The sequence below is a fragment of the Capricornis sumatraensis genome, chromosome 6, assembly GCF_032405125.1.
Source record: "Capricornis sumatraensis isolate serow.1 chromosome 6, serow.2, whole genome shotgun sequence".
Lineage (NCBI taxonomy): Eukaryota > Metazoa > Chordata > Mammalia > Artiodactyla > Bovidae > Capricornis > Capricornis sumatraensis.
The window spans coordinates 52,577,935-52,598,449 of NC_091074.1; the positions used below are offsets into that span (position 1 = coordinate 52,577,935).

At 39.3% G+C, this 20,515-nt stretch overlaps 1 protein-coding gene across 1 annotated transcript in view; it reads left to right on the forward strand.

Annotated features, from left to right (window-relative positions):
• PGM5 (phosphoglucomutase 5) overlaps positions 1-20,515 on the forward strand; it is a 208,864-nt gene that overhangs the window by 34,960 nt on the left and 153,389 nt on the right. The window contains exons 4-6 of the mRNA XM_068974264.1: positions 865-990; positions 7,561-7,751; positions 8,350-8,504. Coding sequence (XP_068830365.1) covers positions 865-990; positions 7,561-7,751; positions 8,350-8,504 — 472 coding nt within the window. The remainder of the gene's footprint in view (positions 1-864; positions 991-7,560; positions 7,752-8,349; positions 8,505-20,515) is intronic.

The window sequence follows — 20,515 nt, forward strand, 5'->3', positions numbered from 1 at the left end:
CTTCTAAGTAGTATGTGTTTGAAAAATTTGAAAAACAGCATATATAAGTTTCAAAATTTAACTACAAATTTCACAAGCAGAGCTCATGGACTAATTTTAGTGCCTAAAATAAAATATTTATTATTTCTGGGAAAAATATTTTCTGGGTACTAATTATGTACTGAACACCAACTTTGAAATGTGTGATGTATTCTGGGTTTTATGAATCTGTGAAATAAATGGAAAAGACTTGATTTGGTTGTCTGGTCATTAGGTGGTGCAGGAGAGCATGTATGTTTAATGAAGATTTCTAAATATCTGGCACTCACCCTGAACCTGGTAATAGACTGGGCACATCGGAGACTTTACACAAACTCAGAAAAATGTCCTTTATCACCAATTCAGAACCTGAATCTGCTTGGTACCATGGCATTTAGAAAGTAGGGGGTGACTGCTGAGGTTACTTCTTGATTTGTTTCAGGCCAGCTGAGTCATTTTTTGGCCAGTCCCCACAGGAGAGGCAACCGATTTTGCCAAGATGCCTCTTAGCATTGAGGTGTTTGCAGTTTGTGGGAGGGAGGTGGTGGAATGAAGAGAGTGGGGACAATAGGCATAGTTTTATCTTAATTACTTTATTCTTGTGGTTGATTTTTCACTTGCAAAGAAGAATTGCAACTTGATATTTTTTTTATACCATTTAATCACCTGCAAAGTTTGTAGTATCTTGATTATGCTTTGTGATTTTCTCTGCAAATGGACACTTTGCTTCCCATGAAAATGTGTGGGGTTATGATGGGATTGTGATCAGAATTTGATGCTTTTTTATGCTTCCAAGAATCCCTCATGGATAGTCATTGGTGTCTCCTTTGGCTTTCCTATCCATAGTGGAGATAGTGGACCCAGTGGATATCTATCTCAACCTCCTTCGGACCATTTTTGACTTTAATGCCATTAAGAGTTTGCTGACCGGGCCTGGCCAACTGAAGATCCGAGTTGATGCCATGCATGGAGGTAAGTGTGTGGTCTTCTACCAGGTGGTGAACAAGAAATGGTGAAGGAGACCTCAATGTGTGTTGGGTTTCTGGGATTATGAGGAAGGTTGGATTTGTAGATATTCACATGACGTGTATATGTTCAGATAGATATGTGGGATACTCTGGAATGCTTCAGGGCTCTGATCTCTCTTTTTTGATGTAACTGAAAAAAAAGCGTGAGCATATGATTTTCAGGCTATGCCTGTTAGAGTGTGGAATGGAAATAGCAAAATTGTTAATTAAAAAAAATTTTTGATCACAGTACATAGTTTAAAAAGTCAGATAGTTCATAGCTTGCTATGAAAAAAATCCTTCACAACTCCTTCCCCCAATTTTCTACTTTCCAGGGGCAGTCTTTTTTTTTGGGGGCGGGTATTTCTCTCTCTATTACTAAATACTATGAATATACTGCTCCTTGTTGATTTTTCAGTTTGAGGCGTTACTGACTTCATACTATGGAAGATGAATCTATTGTTCTTTTTCACTGTCTCCACTCACTAAATCCACACAGTTCCTTAGACAAGTTATATCATCATTTTGGTAAGATTAGTATGCAATGTCTAGATTATTATAGCATGGCTGAGCCAAGCAAAATACTGTAATTATATTTTCCTTTCAACACAACTCTTTTACTTCTTTGGAATTAGTAATCATCTTGTTTTCTCATTATTTAGTTTTTGTGAAGTGTATTTACCACTGTTAACCCTCATACTCTTCTAGTGTCAAAATCTTCTCTCACTTCATTTTCCTGGAGACCTGGAATCTCCTCTGTCTGCACTGGTAGCTCTCTGAGCTGCTGTTGTCCTGAAATCTCCACTTAGCATCATCCTATAATTCCCTTTACCCCTTTCTTATGTTGACTCTCCTATTTCTGGATCCTTTGCCTTTTGCTTTCTTGATTTACTCCTACATTTTGGAGGAGCACATTCTCCAGTTACTCTGTGAGAGAGAACTCATGGGAGGTAAATGTTCTGAGTCATTGCGTGGCTGAAAATGCCTGTTGTCTATGCTTGTTCTGAATTGGTATTTATCTGAATAGAGATATCTAGGTTGGATATTATTTTCCTTCAAAAGTTGAGAGAAATGCTCCATTGTCTTGTAGCCATTCCTACCAAACTTGAGAAATCTGATGCTATTCTGATTTTTAATTCATGTTTTGAAATCTTTCTTTTTTTTCTTTTCTGGAGGCTTTTGGGGCCTTTGATATGTGTTCAGTGTTCCTTCTTTTCACAGTGATGCGTCTTAGTGTGGGACTATATTTCTCTATTGTGCCAGCCACTTGGAGGATCCTCGGAATCTAGAAACTTATGTCCTTTCATTCTGGGAAATTTTCTTGCATTACTTCTTGGATGATTCCTCCATTATTTTCTCTTTCCTTTCTCCATAATGGCTATTGTTTAGATGTTGACTCTACTGGACAGATCTTTTAATTATACTATTCTTTTCCAAACACCCATTTTTCTTCTCTTTGTTTTGTGCTACTTTCTGGCAGATTTTCTCAACTTTAGCTCCAAGTCCTTCCATTGTTTTTCAGTTCCACTGTCATATTTTTAATTTCCCAAAACATTTTTTTGCTTTCCAAATAACTCTTTTTAAAAATAACTTCCTATTAATGTTTCATGAATACCATATCTTTTTAAAATAAGTCAGATGTATTGAGGTATAAGATTTACTTGCAGTAAAATTGATACTTTGTTGGTATACAGTTTAATGAAATTGGACAAACATGTACAGTAATGTAACCACTCTGACAGTCAAGGTATAGAATATTTCCCTTGCTTCCACAAATTCTTTTGCATCCCTTGAAGTTCACCCTCTCCTCTTTCCCCTAGTCCCTGGTAATCACTCATCTGGTTTTTGCCCCATAGTTTTACCTTTTCCAGAAAGCCATATGAATGGAAACATACAATATGTAGCTGTTTTCTTCAGGCTTTTTTCACTCAGCATAAGGTTTTAGAGATGCATTCATGGTGTTGTATGTATCAGTGGTTATTTCTTATTACTAATGAGTAGAATTCCTTTAAATAGATGTGCTACATTCTGTTTATCCATTCACCACTTGATACAATTAGGGTTATTTCTAGGTTTTGGCTATTATAAACTGCTACAGACATTTGTGAAAAAGCCTTTATAGGAATATATGATTTCCTCTGTTTGGGATAAATACCTAGGAGTGAGATTGCTAGGTCATATAATGTGTATGTTGAACTTAATAAGTAATTGCCAAACTATTTTCCAGAGTGACTACCATTTGCACTAACAGCAGAGTATGAAGGCTCCAGTTTCTCTATGCCCTCACCAACACTTGGTATTCTCAGTCTTCTCAGTTTTATAGCCAGTCTGCCACATCTTGTTGATCTCTTTTAGGATATGATGGATACATACTTTAAAAGATTTCTTCTCTCTGTGTAGTTTCTCTTTCTTCCATGTTGTTCTTTACTCTGTTTGTTTGGTCTCATGTTAAAGAGTGAATTCAGCTCAGTCACTCAGTCATGTCCAACTCTTTGCAACCCCATGGACTGCAGCACGCCAGACTTCCCTGTCCATCACCATCTCCTGGAGCCTGCTCAAACTCATGTCCGTCAAGTTGGTGATGTCATCCAACTGTCTCATCCTCTGTCATCCTCTTCTCCTCCTGTTTGAAGAGTGAGGCACTAAAAATTTTGCTGGGAGCTCTGAGCCGATGTGTGGAATTTATCTTCCAGGGGCTTCACTCTAAGGTTTTCTACCTGGGCTGTTTTCTTCTTTCCTATTCAGTTCAGTTTAGTTCAGTTGCTCAGTCGTGTCTGACTATTTGTGACCCCATGAACCGCAGCATGCCTGGCCTCCCTGTCCATCGCCAACTGCCAGAGTTCACCCAGACCCATGTGCATTGAGTCGGTGATGCCATCCAACCATCTCATCCTCTGTCATCCCCTTCTCCTGCCCTCAATCTTTCCCAGCATCAGGGTCTTTTCAAATGAGTCAGCTCTTCGCATCAGGTGGCCAAAGTATTGGAGTTTCAACTTCAACATCAGTCCTTCCAATGAACACCAAGGACTGATCTCCTTTAGGATAGACTGGTTGTATCTCCTTGCAGTCCAAGGGACTCTCAAGAGTCTTCTCCAACACCACAGTTCAGAAGCACCAATTCTTCGGCACTCAGCTTTCTTTATAGTCCAACTCTCACATCTATACATGACCACTGGAAAACTCATAGCCTTGACTAGATGGACCTTTGTTGACAAAGTAGTGTCTCTGCTTTTGAATACGCTGTCTAGGTTGGTCATAACTTGCCTTCCAAGGAGTAAGCGTCTTTTAATTTCATGGCTGCAGTCACCATCTGCAGTGATCTTGGACCCCCCAAAATAAAGTCAGCCACTGTTTCCACTGTTTCCCCATCTATTTGCCATAAAGTGATAGGACCGGATGCCATGATCTTAGTCTTCTGAATGCTGAGCTTTAAGCCAACATTTTCACTTTCCTCTTTCACTTTCATCAAGAGACTCTTTAGCTCCTCTTCATTTTCTGCCATAAGGGTGGTGTCATCTGCATATCTGAGGTTATTGATATTTCTCTCGGCAATCTTGATACCAGCTTGTGATTCTTCCAGCCCAGCGTTTCTCGTGATGTACTCTGCATAGAAGTTAAATAAGCAGGGTGACAGTATACAGCCTTGACGTACTCCTTTTCCTATTTGGAACCAGTCTGTTGTTCCATGTCCAGTTCTAACTGTTGCTTCCTGACCTGCATTCAGGTTTCTAAAGAGGCAGGTCAGGTGGTCTGGTATTCCCATCTCTTTCAGAATTCTCCACAGTTTATTGTGATCCACACAGTCAAAGGCTTTGGCATAGTCAATAAAGCAGAAATAGATGCTTTTCTGGAACTCTCTTGCTTTTTCCATGATCCAGCAGATGTTGGCAATTTGATCTCTGGTTCCTCTGCCTTTTCTAAAACCAGCTTGAACATCAGGAAGTTCACGGTTCATGTATTGCTGAAGCCTGGCTTGGAGAATTTTGAGCATTACTTTACTAGCATGTGAGATGAATACAGTTGTGCAGTAGTTTGAGCACTCTTTGGCATTGCCTTTCTTTAGGATTGGCATGAAAATTTACCTTTTCTAGTCCTGTGGCCACTGCTGAGTTTTCCAAATGTGCTGGCATATTGAGTGCAGCACTTTCACAGCATCATCTTTCAGGATTTGAAATAGCTCCACTGGAATTTTATCACCTCCAGTAACCTTGTTCGTAGTGATGCTTCCTAAGGCCCACTTGACTTCACATTCCAAGATGTCTGGCTCTAGGTGAGTGTGAGTGATCACACCATCGTGATTATCTGGGTTGTAAAGATCTTTTTTGTACAGTTCTTCTGTGTATTCCTGCCACCTCTTCTTAATATCTTCTGCTTCTGTAGGTTCATACCATTTCTGTCCTTTATTGATTCTATCTTTCCATGACATGTTCCCTTGGTATGTCTAATTTTCTTGAAGCGATCTCTAGTCTTTCCTGTTCTATTGTTTTCCTCTATTTCTTTGCATTGATCGCTGAGGAAGGCTTTCTTGTCTCTGCTTGATATTCTTTGGAACTCTGCATTCAAATGGGTATATCTTTCCTTTTCTCCTTTCCTTTTCACTTCTCTTCTTTTCATAGCTATTTGTAATGCTTCCTCAGGCAGCCATTTTGATTTTTTGCATTTCTTTTTCTTGCAGATGGTCTTGATTCCTGTCTCCTGTACAATGTCACGAACCTCCATCCATAGTTCATCTGGCACTCTGTCTATCAGATCTAGTCCCTTAAATCTATTTCTCACATCCACTGTATAATCATAAGGAATTTGATTTAGGTCATAGCTGAATGGTCTAGTGGTTTTCCCTACTTTTTTCAATTTAAGTCTGAATAAGGAACTCATGATCTGAGCCATAGTTAGCTCCTGGTCTTGTTTTTGCTGACTGTATAGAGCTTCTCCATCTTTGGCTGCAAAGAATATAATCAATCTGATTTCGATGTTGACCATCTGGTGATGTCCATGTGTACAGTCTTCTCTTGTGGAAGAGGGTGTTTGCTATGACCAGTGTGTTCTCTTGGCAAAACTCTATTAGCCTTTGCCCTGCTTCATTCTGCATTCCAAGGCCAAATTTGCCTGTTACTCCAGGTGTTTCTTGACTTCCTACTTTTGCATTCCAGTTCCCTGGAATGAAAAGGACATCTTTTTTGGGTGTTAGTTCTAAGAGGTCTTGTAGGTCTTCATAAAACCGTTCAACTTCAGGCTGGTTATATTCTGCAGAAATATAACTTTGGGCTGGTTATATTCCGTAGAAAAGGCTCTTTCTGTTTCTTGCCTTAGCATTATCTGACCTAGAGGGAAGAGAGTTACTCTTTTCAAAGAGTTTGAAAATTGTTTCTGGATTTGGGCCTCACTGCCTAGCTTGTACCATGTGTTCATCTCTGAATCAGTCACTCTGGTTGCGGATGGAGGACTGGCAGTCCTAGGTCACCTCCCTAGTCTTAGGGGAAGTAGGATTAGCCACACTCAGATTCCATGTACTGAGATGGAAAAAGGATTGGTTCTCTAAAGAAGACCTAGAATACTGCTATCAGAGGAAAGGAAAATGGGTGCTGGGCAGGCAAAATCAAAGTGTGTTCACCGTTTGTGATTTGTATTCTATTGAAAATAAATGGAAAGCGGTACTTTTATATATTTCAGCCAACAGGATTACATGCTTGTCCCCAGATGTGCTTATGTTCTACCTCAGGCTCCATTCCCTTACTCATAGTGTTCTTTTCATTTGGATAGCACCCTTACTCCTGTCAAATTTATATTCTTTCATGTTCTCCCAGAAATGCTGCTCCATTTTGAAGCCTTGCCTATGGTCATTTCTCTTTTAAGTTGTTGGATTTCATTATTTAGTAAATACATTATACATTGAATTGAACTAGTCTTACAAGTCCAGTCACTCACCTGCAGATTTGACTCATCCCACTGCCAGACTGAGAGCCCAGACTGAGAGCACTTTGTGTTCCTGTATACCCTCCATTCTTCACATAAGAGTTCTGTGTTAGGCACTCCATGAATGTGTGTTGAACTGGAAAACACCACTCCTTAGCATTTATTTTGTAAAATGTACTTAGTTGCATATGCTTCAGTGGTTGGCAGTGTTTAATTATACACTTGGCAAAGTTAAAACATCTGTAGAGACAAAGAACATTGCTAGAGCCTTTAAGTGCTTTTGCATATATTTAAGTAATGCTTTTAATATAAAAAGTAACAGCCCATGAATTATTATTAGGTAGTTGATTTCTTTTTGGCAGTATTTTAGGAAAATTTCATAGAAAAATTTCATGCAACTGGATTATTGAATACAACTTCTATATGCCTAACATAGTCACTGGCACATAGATGCTCAATGAGTAGTGATTGAAATACCCATTTTTCTGTGCTTGAAAAAACTTGTAGAATTTATCTTCTTTTTTCTTGTGCTATGAAGTAGCCTTCTTCTTCTAAGAAGAACAAAACACCCTTGGGGGAGGAGTTCTGCAAAGATCTCACATTGCTGTGTATCTTTTTTAAGTTATGGGACCCTATGTGAGAAAAGTTCTGTGTGATGAGCTGGGGGCCCCAGCCAATTCTGCAATCAACTGTGTTCCCCTGGAAGATTTTGGAGGGCAGCATCCTGACCCAAACCTGACATATGCAACCACCCTTTTGGAAGCTATGAAAGGAGGGGAATATGGATTTGGAGCTGCGTTTGATGCTGATGGGGTAAGGAAGAAAGCTTTCTGCCTGCTGATCCTTTTGATGTATAATGAGCCAAACACTGGAAACCAGAGAATTATTGAATACCTCTGGGGCTGACACGTATGGGGCATACGACCCTTAACTGGCTTTGCATCTGCCCTTCTCTTTAAGGGCCTAGTATTGCATGTAAATAGCCATTACTTTTCTTTTTCCAAGAAGCAGTATGTTATAAAGTTGCTATTTCTTTTAAAAAGTTCATGCAGTACATCTTTATTTATGGCTGATCTTGTTGAAATCACCATGTTTAGAAGCCAGCTATTTTAGTAATAATCTCTGTTCTCCATTATGTTTGGGGGAAGTGTGAATGAAGAATGTAAAGGCTACTAAAGCCTGGGGAAGTCATCTACATTTCGACAGGTCGGATATTTTCCTAGTGGTGTCAAGATCCTGGGCCTGCAATATTGAGGGATTTTAGTTTCCCATGCCCTCTTTGCCCTCCTTCAAGTGGTTTTACATTGTTTAAATGTGAGGAAGGCAGTACAGTGCCTTGTGATGATGATGGGAATGGACTGCTAGCAGCAGATGCCTTTGCCTGAACATTTTCACACATTCTTTACCACAGGACCGTTACATGATCCTAGGCCAAAATGGCTTCTTTGTGAGCCCTTCCGACTCCTTGGCCATCATTGCTGCCAACCTCTCTTGCATTCCATATTTCCGTCAGGTGGGAGTCCGAGGGTTTGGAAGGAGTATGCCCACCAGCACAGCCCTCGACAGGTAAGCAAAATGTCACTGTGGAAAACTGCATGACAGGCCTCTGATGTCACTGTTCCCTCTGCTGGTGGCTATCATTCATTCTCCCCTTGCACTTTGGGAATTGTTGAATTTAGAGATATGGGAATTTAGAGACATGGTATAGTTAATAGAAGTGTGAAAAATCAGGTAGCCTGAGCTGGGTTCTGCTACGTCTTAGCTCTCAGGAACTTAGGAGACTTATTTGATTTCTGTGTCTCTTGTTTTCTTATCTTTAAGATGAGCATGATAATAGTATCATCCGTACATGGATTGTATGAGGTAGGAATGAGGTGATTCTTATAAACCATGTAACAGAACACATGGTTCACAGTAAATACTTCATAAATGTTTGGTAAGAAAACTTACTAAATACGTAAGCAAGGTAGAAAGAACATGAGTCTTAGGATCAGATAATATTATTTTAAAATGTTCACTTATCTCAGGCTTCCCTGGTAGCTCAGCTGGTAAAGAATCCGCCTGCAATCCAGGAGACCCCGGTTGGATTCCTGGGTTGAGAAGATCCCCTGGAGAAGGGATACACAACCCACTCTAGTATTCTGGCCTGGAGAATTTCATGGACAGAGGAGCCTGGCAGGCTACAGTCTATGGGGTTGCAAAGAGTCAGACATGACTGAGCAATATTTACTATATCATCATTAGTTCTGTAAAAACAGGGAAGATAAGTTTGTTGTAAGAATGAAGCAAGATACACATGGAAAATGCTCAACAGGAAACTCGGTAGATAACAGTCTAAGGTTTCTTTCCCTGGCTCTATCCACCCATTTTTTACCTTATCTTAGAAAACAGTGAATTTCAGAGTCTAATATTTTCAAGCAATGTATATTATTGTGGAAGCAGTGTTTGTTCATGCTGGAAAGTTAAAAAAAACAGAAAACTAGGAAAATGTAAGCAACTCTGCCTGAGCTGCTTATGTTAATTGATAAATGTATTTTCCCTACTGAATCTCTTTATATACATATATAATATATATGCATAGTTATAAATAATGTATAACATACATAATATAATACAATATGTATAATATATATTTGCCTTTTTGTGAAACCAAAAAGAGATCTGAAAGTACATACTGCCTTGTAACTTTTTTCCCCATCAACAATCTCCAAGTTTGTTAATACACTTTGTCTTAATACACTTTTATATAATCTAAAACCAAGATCATATTCAAATTTCCCTAGTGTCCCTGGAGCGTCTTTAATAGATGATTTTGCCCAAAGCAGCATCCTGTCTAACATCATACATTGCATTTGGTTGTCACATCTCTTAAGTCTTTTAAAATCTAGCACAAGCCTTTTATCTTTTAGTTAATGATAATGATTTTTGAGGAGACCAGACCAGCTGTCCTGCAGAATCTCATCTTCTGGATGGTGAAGTTATTTCCTCATGGTCTTACCATTCATTCAGTCATTCCTGAAGTAAATTTTATATGCAGGGAAGGAGTTAATCTTAAGGGTACAATTCAATGAGTTTTGGAAAAGATATACATCTGGGTGACAACCAACAAAAATAAGATATAGAACATTCCCATCACCCCCCAAAGTTCCTCCTTCCAGTGCCCCATTGTTGTAATTTCTTCTGCTATATTTAGGCTTTGCCTGTTCTTGAGCTTTACAAAAATAGAATCATATACTACATATTTGTTACTAGTTTTTTCATTTAATATATTTTAAAAATTCATCCACATTCACTGAATTTGTAACTGGTTCATTCCCCTATGTTACAGTATAGTATATCAGTGTATGAATATATCACAATTTATTTTTCCAGTATCCTGTTGATGAACATTTGGGTTGTTTTCACTTATTAGATACTATAAATCGTGCCATTATAAACATTCTTACACATGTCTTTTTGTGTATGCATCTACATTTCTTCAGTTAATATCCAGGAGTAGAATGTTGATTGTAGGATAGATGTATGTTTAATTTAACAAGAAACTGCCAAACTATTTTCCATTTTATACTCCTATTTGCAGTGTGTGAGAGTTTTAGTTGCTTTATATCTTTAACAACATTTGGTGTTATCATTCTTTTTTATTTTAACCAGTGTAGTGAGTGCAAAATAGTGTTTCATTTTGGTTTAAATTTGTATTGTTCTAGTGATGTTGAGCTCATTTTCATATGCTCATTGTCCATTTATGAACTTCTTTGTTATGTACCTGTTTGAAATGTATTTGCTCAGTTGAAGGTGCATTAATTGTCTTTTTGTTATTGACTTATAGAAGTTCTTTATATATTCTCGATAATAAGGTTTTTTTTGGCCATACTGCCAGCTTGTGGAATCTTATTTCCTTGACCAAGAATTGAACCCAGGCGCTCAGCCGTGAGAGGCCTAACTGCTGGTCCACTAAGGAATTCCCTGGATAATAAGTCTTTTGTCAGATATATGTATTACAGACATTTTCTTTATGCCTGTCACTTCCCCATTAAAATTCTTAATTGTGTCTTTTGATGAGGGTGAGTTTTAAATTTTGACAATGTCCAGCCTATTTTATTATATAATTGTTTGCTTAGTCACTCAGTCATGTCTGACTTTTTGCAACCCTATGGACTGTAGCCCACCAGGCTCTTCTGTCCATGGGGATTCTCCAGGCAAGAATACTGGAGTGGATTGCCATGCCCTTCTTCAGAGGATTTTCCCAACCCAGGGATCAAACCCAGGTTTCCCGAATTGCAGGTGGATTTTTTACTGTCTGAGCCACCAGGGAAGCCCAAGAATACTGGAGTGGGTAGCCTATCCTTTCTCGAGGGGATCTTTCCAACCCAGGAATCAAACCAGGGTCTTCTGCATTGCACGCAGATTCTTTACCACCCGAGCTACCAGGGAAGCCCTCATATAATTAATATATACTTTTTTATCCTCTGTAAGAAATCTTTGCTTACCCAAAGGTCAAAAAGATGTTTTTTCCTGTTCTTTCTTCTGGAATCATTGTAGTTTTAATTTTGCATTTAAATCTTTGATGATTTTGAATTAATTTTTCTGTGGGTTATAAGGCAGGGGTTGAAGCTCACTTTTTCTCTATATCCACTTGTTATTGAAAAGAATTTACCTTTCCCTTGATGTGTTTGTTAAAAATCAGTTGACCGTATACAGGTGAGTCTGTTTCAAGATTATCCCTTCTGCTCCATTGATCTATTGTCTATCCCCATGCCAATATTTCCTTGTCTTGATTATTGAAGTTTTAAAGTAGTTGTTTAAGTCAGATGACTCCTCCAACTCTTATTACCTTTTTCTTCATATAGAAAAAATTATGTATCTAATGTCCTTTGCATTTCTATATACATTTTAGAATCAACTTGTTATTTTCTACTAGGGCCAGTTGCAGTTTTGATTGAAATTGTGTTGCTCGCTCCACAGAGCAATTCTGAAAGAATTACATTCAATAATATTGAGATTTCTAGTCCATGAATGTGATATAGCTCTCATTTTATTTAGTTTTCTTTAATTTCTCTTACATACTTCGTAGGTTAGTTTCTCTTCCGTATATTTTGTAGTTTAGCATGGAAATCTTTACAATTTTTGTTAAATTGATTTCATGAGTATTTTGTATGGGTGAAGAGGAACTAAAAAGCCTCTTGATGAAAGTGAAAGTGGAGAGTGAAAAAGTTGGCTTAAAGCTCAACATTCAGAAAATGAAGATCATGGCATCTGGTCCATCACTTCATGGGAAATAGATGGGGAAACAGTGGAAACAGGTCAGACTTTATTTTTTGGGCTCCAAAATCACTGCAGATGGTGACTGAACCCATGAAATTAAAAGACGCTTACTCCTTGGAAGAAAAGTTATGACCAACCTAGATAGCATATTCAAAAGCAGAGACATTACTTTGCCAACAAAGGTCCGTCTAGTCAAGGCTATGGTTTTTCCAGTGGTCATGTACGGATGTGAGAGTTGGACTGTGAAGAAGGCTGAGTGCTGAAGAATTGATGTGTTTGAACTGTGGTGTTGGAGAAGACTCTTGAGAGTCCCTTGGACTGCAAGGAGATCCAACCAGTGCATTCTGAAGGAGATCAACCCTGGGATTTCTTTGGAGGGAATGATGCTAAAGCTGAAACTCCAGTACTTTGGCCACCTCATGCAAAGAGTTGACTCATTGGAAAAGACTCTGATGCTGGGAGGGACTGGGGGCAGGAGGAGAAAGGGAAGACTGAGGATGAGATGGCTGGATGGCATTACTGACTCGATAGACGTGAGTCTGAGTGAACTCTGAGAGTTGGTGATGGACAGGGAGGCCTGGCGTGCTGCAATTAATGGGGTCGCAAAGAGTTGGACATGACTGAGTGACTGAACTGAACTGAACGCAAATGGAATAGTTTTATAAGTTTAATTTTCCAGTTGTTTGCCACTAGTAATTAGAAATATAATTGATTTCTGTAAATTGATCTTTTAATCCTCCCCCAGTACAGAGATGAATCAGATGACTTTTGTATACCCGCTATGTTCCTTCTTTCCCTCAGGTGATATTGATGTCAAATCTGTGATAATTAATGAACCACAGTTTAAAATTCTTGCCTAGCAGCTCCAAAGGGTGGGATGTGTAATTCCATTCTTCCCCATTTACCTTGGTTTATATCTTTCCTTAAAAAAAAAAAAATCAGCAAAACTTGTAGAAAGCAAAGCAAAAACCAGACTGTCTCTAGAAATGGAAAACCCAGAGTCATAGAGGATCCTGAGTTCTATGTAGGTTACCTAATATTCTGGGAGGATACACAAGGTGGCTCAGTGGTTGGTAAAGAATCCGCCTACCAGTGCGGACTTGGGAGAAATGTGAGTTCAATCACGGTGTCAGAAAGATCCTCTGAAAGAGGAAATGGCAACCCACTCCAGTATTCTCCCCTAGAGGATCACATGGACAGAGGAACCTGGCAGGCTGCCATCCATGGGCTCACAAAGGGTCAGAAAGACCCAGCAACTGAGCATGCATGTACTCTTATACATAATCTTACAATTTAGAAAGAACTTTCATTAATTTGAATTCACTTGATCTTTGCAGTAATTTAGAAATGCATTGGGTAGAGATTACTCTCAGCATATTAAAGATGCTGAACCAATTATCAGAGAGATTAAGTGACACAAGGTTACACAGCTAATAAGAAAGTGACCTGGGATTTGAAATGATTGCATCTGCCTAGTAACTGCAACTTAATCAGGATGGTTTCTGAGAGACCAGTTGCGAATGTTGCTCGGCTCTCCTGTGGGGTAGTCAGCAGCTTCCCAAATCCTGGCCGGGAGGGGCCAGTTTCATTCTGAAAACACAACCCATTTGTGCTCTTTTCTTATGGAAATTTCCCAGTTGTTCTCGGTTTCAGTTTATCCCTCCTGCCCAATGAATCTCTGTTTCAGTCAGAAACCAGAAGCCTTGCTTAGAAAGTTCACAGAGGACCTGTTCTGATATGTAAGTGACCATTTAAAAGGATTATTCATGCTTGCTGGTTGGGATTCAGAATTCTGTGGGCCTCTGAAGTGGTGATTTGTTTTGGGTATTTTGATCTCTTGTGGAGTCCCTGGTGGATTCTCATGATAGACACTTCATAAGTTTCTTCATCGTGAAAGAAATGCTGCCTCAAAATTTTATCTTGTCAGTAGTTTCCCACTTAGGTTATTTTTTAATTAATAAAATCATAGGAATGTGCCCCTAAATGCCAGACCCTGGAAGAAAGACAACGAAGTGACAGACACATTCAATGGTGCACTTGCCCAAACTCCTTGGATTGCAGAATAAGGGAGCCCCGCACCCTTGATGCTGATGAATTATTCAGACAAACTTCCATTGTTTCATGGACAATTGTTGTTCCCTGAGGGAAGACTTTCAGTATCTTTCATTTCTACTCTTACAGTATCACTGAAACAAGGATTCCATTTACCCCAGAATAATACCATTTCAACCTTGAAAATGGCATTCTTTTGGGCTTTGTCATTCTGAATGTGTCTAATTTGTGGTTACAGATGAATCTGTGTTGCTGAAATAATTTTGGTTCAAATTATTTGAGAAGTAAAGCACATTAGAAGTATATTTGTGGCTGAAGATTTGTCTTTACCCTGTGAGGTGGTATTAAATAATCCTCTGTGTTATCATCCTTCAGTAATACTTATGAAGCACCCATCTGTGCTTGGTCCTGTGCTGAATGCCATGTTAAGCAAGGCAGACACACGCAGACATGAACTCTCCTCATTAAGAGATATTTAGAGCCTCAATCAAGGCTGGCATCCTAGAATACACTGCAAGAGAGCCATATCTAGAAAGTATGTTTTGACTACAGGGAGGCCATATGAGGTCCACCACCCATAAACATGATGGAAAAGGGAATTAATACTCTTCTACTCTCTTTTTGCTTTTTGTGTCACTCCTGTTGTTCACCATTTATTCACTCAAGAACTATTTATTAAGGGCCTTCTGTATCCTAGACAGTTGTCCCTTGCCCTGATGGAACTTACTGTCTGATGCAGAAGATGAATAATAACAAGTAAAGAAAAAGCATATAAACCCAAATTGGAATGCATGTTCAGGGGAAATGAACTTGGTATAGTAATAATGGGCAAGTGTGGAACATCCTCCTTGGTTAGATAGATAATGGACTTTCTGAGGAGTTTATGGGTAGGACCAAAGACTAGAAACACGCAGGTAGGCCTGGCTTTGATGCTGAGATTAGAAATGGCCCATAGCACATGTGAAAATGCTTATTTTTTCAGAATGTGGTCTACAACTGTTTGTTGCCAGTCCTCAATCTGAAATATGTACTGTAGCTTTATCTTGAACCTACCCAGCTGGTCATTGGAATCTAGACAGTGTTAATCCAGCAAGTATGCAACATCTACTGATCTACGATGAACTTGGTCCTTGTTACACACTTTAGATCTGTGTTACTTTGTCTCCAAGATCAGTCAGGATGCACGGTGGTAAGGGAGAGAGAGTGTTGTGAGCTAATGTGTAATTATACAGTCTCCCATAGATCCGTTGTGCTATAGAGTGATAGGAATTATTTTGCCTTAGCAGATAAATATGTTCAAGTGTAACCTATATTAAAACAGAAAAGAGAGGAAAAGCTCTTTATAATAGTAGTTATTGCCCTAAAACCGTCCATAGCTGTTTAATTCATGGTCAAGGGACAAAGGAAATGGCACCATCAGAAGGGTTTGCTAAAAAGAATTTAGTAATAGTAGCTTTAATAACCTGGTCTACAGAAGTATGAACAAAGATAATGAAGGAAACCAAAAGAAAAAAAAAGGCAAGAAGTGATGGAGCGGCATCCCAGGACTCACAGTATCAGAAAGCTAGTAATCCCCCAGGACTGAAGAGTCAGGGAGGGATTGGGTAACCATAACCTGAGAAGATTTGGAGTTGTCAGGACTGATCTTGTCAGGGAGGTATAAATACCCTAACTTCTCTCTTTTCCCACCCTCCAATCTCTTGCTGATGCCTCCTCTTGACCAAACCCCGCAGGAAGCCAGGGGGCAGCCCTTGCAGCTCAGCCTCCTAGGGAAGCCGACAGGGCAGAGATGGGCGTTGAATGAGATGGAGGACTCTCGGGTGGAAGGGGCAAGCAAGGAACAGCCAGCACAATGGCCGATCTTTTTGGTGATCTCTACCTGCTTGTCTCCAGTCTCATCCTCTCCCCAGTTTCTTGGACCGCAGGTGTAGCCAGCTGAGTTAATCATGATCATCATTGAACAGTCTTTTCATAATGTGTCCAGTGGGAGACTCATTTCTTATTATTAAAAAATTAACGTATTTCTCTTTTCTTTGATTACCCTCCTCCCAGAGACAATCACAAATGTGTATTTGTTGGGTATCCTTTTGTTTGCGTATGTTGTTTTATTTGCATGTACTTCAAATGATTGTGACTAGTACTATAAATAGACTGGATTTGGTTTCTTACTCTTTTCCACTGAAGACTTTATGTTAAAATCTTCTTAGTGGCTAAGTGTGCGTGTAGTGTGTTGCTTCTGACTGCTGCTTAGTAGTCCATGGTGTGCATCCACAGGTTACTTCTATTCTTGATCCTCTGAACACTCAGGCTGCCTCTTACCTCCTGCATCAGTGAATGAGGCTTCATAGTCCCCTTGGGATTTATATGAGAGTTTCTTCAACATGTGTATCCAAGAGGAGGATTGTTGGGTCAGAAGCACTGTGTATACTTAATTTGACCAAATCCTGTGTTAGATTGTACTTCACTAGTCTGCTTCCCTGCTAGTTTCTGCATCTTCAAGTCCAGACCAATACTTCTATTGACTAATGGAAGAGTCAATCAATGAACAGTGGAAGAGATAGAGAGTAATACACCATTGCTGTACTAACTTTTCATTGCTCATATTAATAATGAACATCTCTTCAGATGCTTGAGATTTGGGGGTTTCCTTTCTATTAACTCTGTTGCTAGCCTTTGCCTGATTTTGTATTTAGGATTTTCTCCCCTTTTTTGATGGATTTCCATGAGCTCATTGTACATTCTATATATTTGTTGCTATCGTTTAGTTGTTAAGTTGTGTCTGACTCTATTGTGACTCCATGGACTGTCGCCCACCAGGCTCCTCTGCCCATGGGATTTCCCAGGCGAGAATACTGGAACGGGTTGCCATTTCTTTCTCCAGGGGATCTTCCCAACCCAGGGATTGAGCCTGCGTCTCCTGCTCGGCAGGCAGATTCTTTACCACTGAGCCGCCTGGGAAGCCCCCTTACAGTTTCCAAATTTGATGACCTCTCACACTGATGTACCTTTGCATATCCTGTTCTCTTTCCTTGAAATGTGTTCCCTTCACCTTGTCCACTGCCTACTTTTACCGGGGTCCAGCCCCGGTGGATCCAGGGTGATTCAAAGGTGGGGACGGAGTTGGCGTCTTTGGAAAAATACATATTTAATCACAGATATAGAGAGATTGGAAATGGATAGTGCAGTAGGAAGATTAGTGGAGAAAAAGAGGCTGAATAACTTGGATTATGTGGAATAGCATCCATGCTCCAGATGGGAATTCAGCCAGAAAAACGGGAGCAAGAAAGAAGCGACATGGGGGAATCAGTCTTTCCAGAAACTGATCCGATTTCTTTATTTTTGGGTTTGCTTATATACCTTTTGTTACACTTAGGGATGAATACAGAGTCACGCAGGGGTCAGCAGTCCTGACCTTTATCATAATCAGGTGCTTCACATAAATGTATAAAAAAAGGTACATCATCTTCTGGCCATGAGTGAGACCTGCTGACATTTTATGATCCTTTCTTTCTGATAATCAAAAAACTTATTTTTTCCAAGTGTGTTTTTTCTCAAACCAGGCACCACCCTCCAAATAAAGCTGCATTCCTATAGGGTGAGGGTGTAGTGAGTTACAATCAAGAAAGGAATTTATTTAACCCAAGGTTAACATGATTAGTCTTAAAGGTTAATACTTATTTCTTCCTATATGCTTAAAGGTTAATACTTATTTCTTCCTATATGCTAGTTATATTCATTATAAGGGTAGGGAACATGGAGATTTAGCAGCAAACATCAGCCTAACAAATGAAAATCCTTTCACCAATGCTCCTCTTAAGATCTGTTTAGTCTTAAGATATGATAAAGTTACATTTTTACATAGCAAGGACACAGTGATTTATAACAAAGTACAGTGATCTATTACAAAAGAGAAAATCCATTAACTCAGAAAGTCTAGTATTGCTAACATCAAAAACTACTATATTTCCTTTGCTATATTCCAAATACATTGATTAATATATTCCCAAGTGCCTAAGGATATGGAGGCCTGGCGGCAATCATTGACTCAACAAGAAGAAAAAGCCCTATGCTAATTAAGACTCTCAAAATACTCCAAAACTCTGTGCTGTTTATGGTTAAGAGGTAGTAAACAATCATGTGGCAGGAGTATGGATAATTCTGTCACACAAGCTAGTCTGTCAGCAGAGAGGTTTGACCTGAGACATCCTTATCCCACCCAGAGCAGGGAATTAGCAGCAATTATTGACACAACAAATGAAAAACCCTTCACCAATATAATTCCTAACCAACCCATTATACTAATAATTTCTAACTCCCCCAAAGAATTTGCCTTTAGTAAGTCTAAAACATCTCATGCCTCTTAGATTGGGAGGCTATAAACAATCACATGTGGCCGGACGAACCTATACAGGTGGGCTAGATAACCTTCAGAGCAGTCCGTAAGCTGAAACACTCTTGTCATGCCCAATAATTTTTATTGCCTTGGAGCTGCACGTTTACTCCTTCTCCGAGAGAAACGGTTATGGGGGAGAGCCCCCCGTAAAGTCAGAGGTGTAGGTGAGAGCATAAAACAGACTCTGGTTTTGGGGTAGATGCTCGGGAACAGGGGGTTTCCTGAGGCTTGATCACGCCTTTGCGTATGCCAAGCCTCCTTCCTCATGACCTTTGCCATGGGCGGAGTTCCTCATGCTGGCCCCCGGCATACTTTGTCCTTCCTGATCTTTCAAGACTTGAGTCAGTATCACCTACTTGGTAGTACCCTTTTGATGTCGTATTTCTCCATCCAAAGCAGCACATAGAACTTACTCTTCAGAGGTCTCTTTATCACAGTTGTCACAGACATTAAAAACATGTGTTTGTCTATTTCCTAATGTCCTGTAAATCCCCCACAAGCAAAGGTTTTGGCCAGTGCCTGGCATAGGATAGGTTCTCAAAAACGCTTACCAAATGAATGAATAAGATTTTTTTCCCTATTGGACTATTTTTTTATTTGGGAGAAAAAGTAGCTTGAGCTCCACAGATCTAATCACTTAATTCTAAAAGTTAACTGCCATGATATATAAACAAGCTTCTTTGAACTTTTTTACAAAATAAATTTGTCAATTTATTGGTTGCAGAGGATAATAAATATACCGAGTGATAAGGAGAAAAGGAATGATGTATAATTTTTTAGTCTTTTGGGTGTCTGATAAAACTGTGCCTGACTTATGGTTTTCGTTTATATTTAGGTAACTTGGAGGTGAGTTGAATTTTAGTTATGCTATGTATTGATTATAACAATAAAAATGAGATCAAAGGAAGCAATGGCATAGCACTTATTTCTCAGTCAATAGGTAAACACACTTACCAGAGCCTGAACTTAAGCTCAGGTTTCTTTATTCCTTTCCCTGGTAGGTAGGGTGAGTACTGATTTCATCCTAGGTTAGAGGATACCTTCTATGCCTTTTGTGTCTACCTTCTGGAAAGGATGCTGATGGTGATTCAAGCCTGCTTGTCAGTATTGCTATGAGTTGGTGTCAGATGAAAAAGCAATTTCATGCCCACATTAAGTAGAGGGCATTTATAGATTAATTACCTAAAGTGAGAGGAATAAATTGATAACATTTAAGACTAGAATCTGCAAGAACTTTGGAGATGTTGGATAAACCATCTTTTGTTCAGTTGTTCAGAGCTGTCTTGGTTGGGTGTTTGCTCTCTGTGTTGGTCAGTAAAACAATTTTGAATGAGCAATCAGTAATCTGAGTTCCAAAACATATAGTTATCATCACCGCTACATGTAATCTCGGACAAACCATTTTTAAGAATTGGCTTTCTCTGGCCTGCTATATCTGTAGGGACTCCTGGCCACTCTTGAGATTTGTTTCTGGAAAGGCATAGTCATTAATAACAGTTCCAATATCCTATCCTCAGTCCTTCCATTCCCATTGGCTTGGCACTTGTTGGCAAATAATTTTGACCACTGGTGAGTTCTGCCAATACTGAAAGAAATTCATTTACACCACCCTAGGTGATTGGGAATTAAAGATCACTTAAGGCTAGGTTCCAATGCCATCTGGTCTAGAGCATATAACTAAGTGGCATGTAGTTCTCCAATGCAAACGTTGACTTCATGGCTTATCTTTACTTATAATCTCAGTTTTGATTTTTGAAGGGTCCATTTGGCTAAATATCCTTCTTTCTTTTTTGTGACTTCAAATACTTATACACTTTAAAAATCAATCCAATTCATTATTGCAAAGAGGTATGATGTAACTTTTTGGGCT